At 36.4% G+C, this 5451-nt stretch overlaps 1 protein-coding gene across 1 annotated transcript; it reads right to left on the reverse strand.

Moving 5' to 3' along the window:
* Positions 1-1156: 1156 nt before the first annotated feature.
* LOC308496769 (cytoskeleton-associated protein 2-like) lies at positions 1157-2800 on the reverse strand (the record flags this gene model as incomplete). Its single annotated transcript, XM_081046413.1, has 1 exon — positions 1157-2800. The coding sequence occupies one exon, from the start codon at positions 2798-2800 to the stop codon at positions 1214-1216; it is 1587 nt and encodes a 528-aa protein (XP_080902539.1). The 3' UTR covers positions 1157-1213.
* Positions 2801-5451: the final 2651 nt, after the last annotated feature.

The raw sequence follows: 5451 nt of genomic DNA on the forward strand, positions 1-5451 counted from the left end.
GCTTGGCAAATTTCACAAGAATATTTACTGTTAACAGTTCTATTTTCAGAAAGTATCTGCTTGTCATTTCCTTCAGATTAAAATAAAGTATAATTGTGTAAGGTAGAATTTGTCATCTCTTAAAAACTACCTTCTTTTTGTTCCTTATTTAACTCTCTTTTTCCCTCCTATATCTTCTTTTTACTTCAATTTCATTCAGAAGAATCTGAATCCTTCAGTAAGCCACGATGCACACATCAGATAATCCCTCTAAATGAGCCATTTGAGCACACAGTCAGCGTAAATTTGAGGGTACAAACAAGTTAAAAGTTTTAAGACAGACAATATTATTCTCTGCTCCTCGTCAGCCAAATTAGCAGGAAGATGATGAAATAAGGCCTCTGGCTCACACCAAGTCTAGGGAGGTAGAAGTGAAGTCACCTGGATCTTTCCAATAAGGTCTGTGAAGTTATAGATGGAGGAGTTTTGTTGTTGTTGTTGTTGTTGTTGTTTGGGGGGTGTTTGGCCTTTGGTGTGATTCTTGTGAGAAAAGGATTTCAGTGGTGCATGGAGTACAGACAAATGCACCACTGACAAAATTAAAGAAGTACAGCGTGGCAAGTCCGAAATACCACAACCTGACCAAATATTACCTGATGACTTTGGGTCTCTTAAACTCACTGAGCCTAGGTTTGCTTATCTTTAAATTAGAGATGATAATGCCTACTTCTGGTAACTGTATTTTCCAAAAAGGGACACAGAAACATTTCTTTTTTTTTTTTTTTTTTTTTTTTTTTTCAAAGGTAGATAAAGACAATTTTATTGGTGGTACTTATGTGTGTGGGGAGAAGACAACTGTTTACAATATCTAACTATCATGTTTCAGGGGACATGATTTAACAGTGAAGTTTTTATATTACAAAACAAGTTTAAGTATTGGTTATTTTAGAAATATCACTGAAACTAGAATGGCATTTATTAACGATATTCAAGGAACATAGCAAACTAATTGATAAAATTTGCCTATCTTAGGAAACCTTAGATTATTTAGATAACATAAGATTTAGGTTTCAGACACACAGAAGGCAACACCTGCTATAATGTCAATGTTAGTAAAAGAGCTTACTGCCGTGAATACTTAGATACTTGGCCAACTGCTGACCTAAGAGACATACAAAGTCACAACAAACAAAACAGCCCAGGAATAATAAAAACCTCATTCCTTATCATAGCTTCATTTCTCTTCTTTTGTTTCAGGCTCCATATACATCCGGCACAGGGCTGCATTAGGGCGGCATATAAAAGCATCACTTTCGTCTCCCAACTCTGTTAACTGTTCCAATGAAGATACACAAGGATAATGATCTTTTAACATATCTGGCAATTTAGAAATGTTGTCTTGAAGACGTCGAGAACGTCTAACTGGTGTTAGAAACTTCAGCTCTTTAAATGTAGAATTTATTTCATCAACTTGCATCTTCTTCTTCACACTTTGTAAGTATGGTGTAGTAGACACATTATATTTAATTAAGCAACTCTCTCTTGTTTCTGTACTGGGAGTTTTAACATCATTGGCTGGATCTTTCGTTTTGTCATTTTGCTCTGGTTCACAGTCTTGAAATACCACATTTCTATGATGTTTATTTTCCATTTCTGGTTTTCCTGACTCTAGTTTATCACTGGTATCTTCAATGTTGACTTCTTGGATTTGTTCCTTGGTTGCACAAGGCTCTTCAAAAATTTCTCCAAAAGTAACTTTTTCTTGACTCTTCATTGTTAGAATATCTACAATTGCATGTCGCATCTCTTCAATAGGCTGAGCTCCTGCCAGAATCGCCTTCTCATAGATCGCGATAATATTTTCAATAGGACTTGTGAGTGGTTCAATTCGTGCAAGGCATATCCAATATTTAACAAGTTTTTTGGCATCTGGAATATTTTTAATCAGGTCATTCAGTGTGTCCAATATTTCTTCTTTTGGGCAGCCCTCATTGATTAGGTTAAGGCATTCAGAAACTGTCTTGTTTACTTTTTCAGTAAATAATCTTTGTTCATCTTCTTCTGCCATGGTAGTCCAAAAGGACCCAACTGGTTTTTCATTTTGTCCTTCAGGTTCAGGGTGGGTAACTACTGAGCTAGGAGGCCTTTTCAGCACTCTTCCTTTGCCAGCTTTCCACTCACTCAGACGAGCTTTTCTCTCTTCTGCAGTTTCTTTGGGTTGAGCAGATCTGCTATTGATAGCTGCTTTTGCGATAGTATGTCTCCGCGGGTCAATGGGTTTTGACTTTTCTGTCAGTTTAGTATTAGAAGATGAAGCAGGCTTGGCTATAATTTCCGATGTGATGCTTCTTGATAGTGCCTTATTTCTTCTTACTTCCTGAGAAGAACTGGTTTTGACATTAGATGAAACTGAATTTAATTGCAGTAATTCTTTCTCAGGAGGCCCTTTCCGAATTGTAACGTTGGCAGAGGTTCTACTGATGCCTCGGTTCATGGAGTCCTGGGTATTATTGTAGTGACTCCTAATAGGAGGACGCAAAAGTTGTCTGTTCTGAGATGTAGTGCTCACAAATTTAGTGGTAGTCTTCATATTTGGTGCTCTCTCACTTTTCACTGTTATACTGCTGGTGTTTATAGGCTGAGGCTTTGTGGCTTTAGAGACAGTAGTTGAAAGTTTCTTCGTTGTTGCAGAATTCTCCTCTTTGACTTGTACAGGTTTCCTAAATGAATTAACCTTAGACTGAACAATTTGGCCACGGTAAGATCCAAGCACAGGTTTCTTGAGCATGTAAGCGTCTTGCTTTGGTTTTTCTGTAGTCATTTGACACAGAAACATTTCTAATCCCACATGCTCTTCTAGAATTTTGTTTGTTTCCAATACAGAGGCAATCTATTTCCCCCTCCTCTTGAACCTAGATAAGACTTTCTGACTGGCTTTCCGATAGAGTGTGTTGCATGTAATACTATATTACTTCCAAGGTTAGGTCATAAAAGGTGCTATGGCTGTCACTTAGTTCTCTCCTTTGGGGGCATGAATTTCTGGCTCCCTGTCCATCATGTAAGAATTCTGGCTCTCCTGAGTCTACCAGGAAAGAGAGAAACCATGTGGAGAGACCACCTGAAGATATAGAGTTGTTGGAATTTTTCTCAGGTAACGCACTACATATGACAATAAAGAAGTCGTGGGACTGCAGCCTCATGAGAGATCCCAAGTGAGAACTAAGCTGCTCTTGAATTTTGAAATAGTAGAGATTATGAGGGATAATAAAGAATCATTATTGTTTTAAGCCACTAAGATTTGTAGAGATTTTCTATGCAACAATAAATAACTAGTACACTGCAATTTAGTCAATTTGTGAAGATTAGAAGGCATATTTTAAAACTTTGTTAGACTAGGTCCTCAATAAAAAGAAAAATATTTATTAATATTGCTACATGCATTCACAGACCATGCTTCCATTCTCTGCCCCTAAAAATTTCTAATAAGATAATAAGAAGAAAAAGACTATATATATATATATATATATATATATATATATATATATATATATATATCTTCTGTAATAAATGTTTCTGTTCTCTGAAATTCTCTTCCAAGCACAATTTTTGTAAAGGATAATAAAATACCTGGTGACAAAAGGGGCAGACCTTTTCTGGTGCCCTTTCTTTTTAATATACTGGAAAACTGAATTGAAAGAATAAATTACGCCTCTATCATGAAAATTACTTTCTTATCTATTATTCCTCATCTTCTAAATCTACAGAGCAAGTCATTTTCTTGGAGCAAGGAACATCATACGTATGGCAACACACCAAATAAAATAATTAGGATATTCTTAGAAGTAAAAATTATAAATGATGGTATTCGATACTTAAATCACTAATCATTTCTTAGCATAATAAAGGACATACTGTTGTACAAACTACAAGATTATGTAACCAATGGAACAGAATTGGCTCTGAGCAGAGACCAGTGTGTACATGACCATCCTAGAGCTTAGTTGGACCTTGGAGGAAATGCACAGCTTCAAGTATTGGCCAAGATAAGTGGGGCTAAAGCCAACTAAAACAGGCTCCCCCTAAGAAATAGAAGAAAGGAGGTCTTTTGCTTCTGGGAGTAAACAGAGAATGTTGGGTGGAGGGGAGAAGAGGTGGATTGCAAAGCAACGCGACAGAACAGCCCAAGATGTAAAAACAATAAAAGTGCCAATGCCTCAACTTCAACCACATATAGTTTGCATATGCACAACCCAGATTGTTTGCATATGTGCTATATTATCATTCCATCTCCACAAAAACACAGTAAAGTCTGCTATATATGCCAAATGCTATCCAGGCAGTTTATCAACTGCAGATACTGAAACTGATATTAAAAGTGATACTACCTCAGGACCAAAGGTGGGCAAGTGAGGAAAACATTTCACTACTTTAAGATATACAACAACTCTCTGTTTCTTGCAAATGCCATTTATTAGTTTAGCACTCAGCGAACTTGCCCTGTCTGTTCTTTGGAGTAGTTGAACTATGTTGAAAATTACGGCATTCTAATGATTTTTATTAGCAATAACGCTATCTTCCCAGCCACTAACGATAGGGGCAGCATAGGTATTAATGCTAAAGCATGCTACCTCACCTTAATTTAAAATCCCCTTCCAAATAAAGTCGCAATAGTGTTGTTCCCACAAACATGGCTATTTCTGTTTCAAATTAAAATCTGGCACCCTTGGGTGGGTTGGTATATACACTTAACAATTGCTATACAGTCAAATGATTTGTGTGGAGGAAGTAGCCATATCTATTAAATTCTGCAGTAATCTTAGCACTATAATCTCATAGCATGAGCATTAAAATTCATATTCTAATTGAATTATTATAGTTTATTTTAAAACTTTGGAATGATTTTAGAGCTTTACAATCTGAGATACTTCATAGTACAGTTGGAGTTATAATTCTAAATAGCATGTAGAGCTAGACTCCTTGCTTTGAAACTGGATAGGCAGAAACCGAGAGCTAGGACAGCCATTGTCTAGTTATATGGCCTTGATCAAATTACTTAGTGTTTAATCACTTAAACTACTGAGTGTTGATTTTCTCCTCTGCCCAGCGTAGACAACAGTGCCTAGCCAAGGGGTTGTGATGTGAGTTAAATGAGATGATTCATGTTCTTGGCCCAAAGTAAGCACTCAATAAATAGTTCCTGTTAATGCTACATTTTGAAGTTATCATACATGTCCATCATAACACTAGAGACAACTGTCTCTTCTTTGAGCATTTCATACTTTTTTTTAGTTAATGTTGATATGTGATATTATATTAGTGTCAGGGGTATAGCAGAGTTGTTAGACATGTGTATAACTTACAACATGTTCACCCAACAAGTCTAGTATCCACCTGGCACCATGCACAGTTATTACAATATTATTGACTATATTCCCTATGCTGTACTGTACATCCCTGTGACTATTTTATAAC

Source organism: Rhinolophus hipposideros (genome assembly GCF_964194185.1).
Source record: "Rhinolophus hipposideros genome assembly, chromosome: 4".
Classification (NCBI taxonomy): domain Eukaryota; kingdom Metazoa; phylum Chordata; class Mammalia; order Chiroptera; family Rhinolophidae; genus Rhinolophus; species Rhinolophus hipposideros.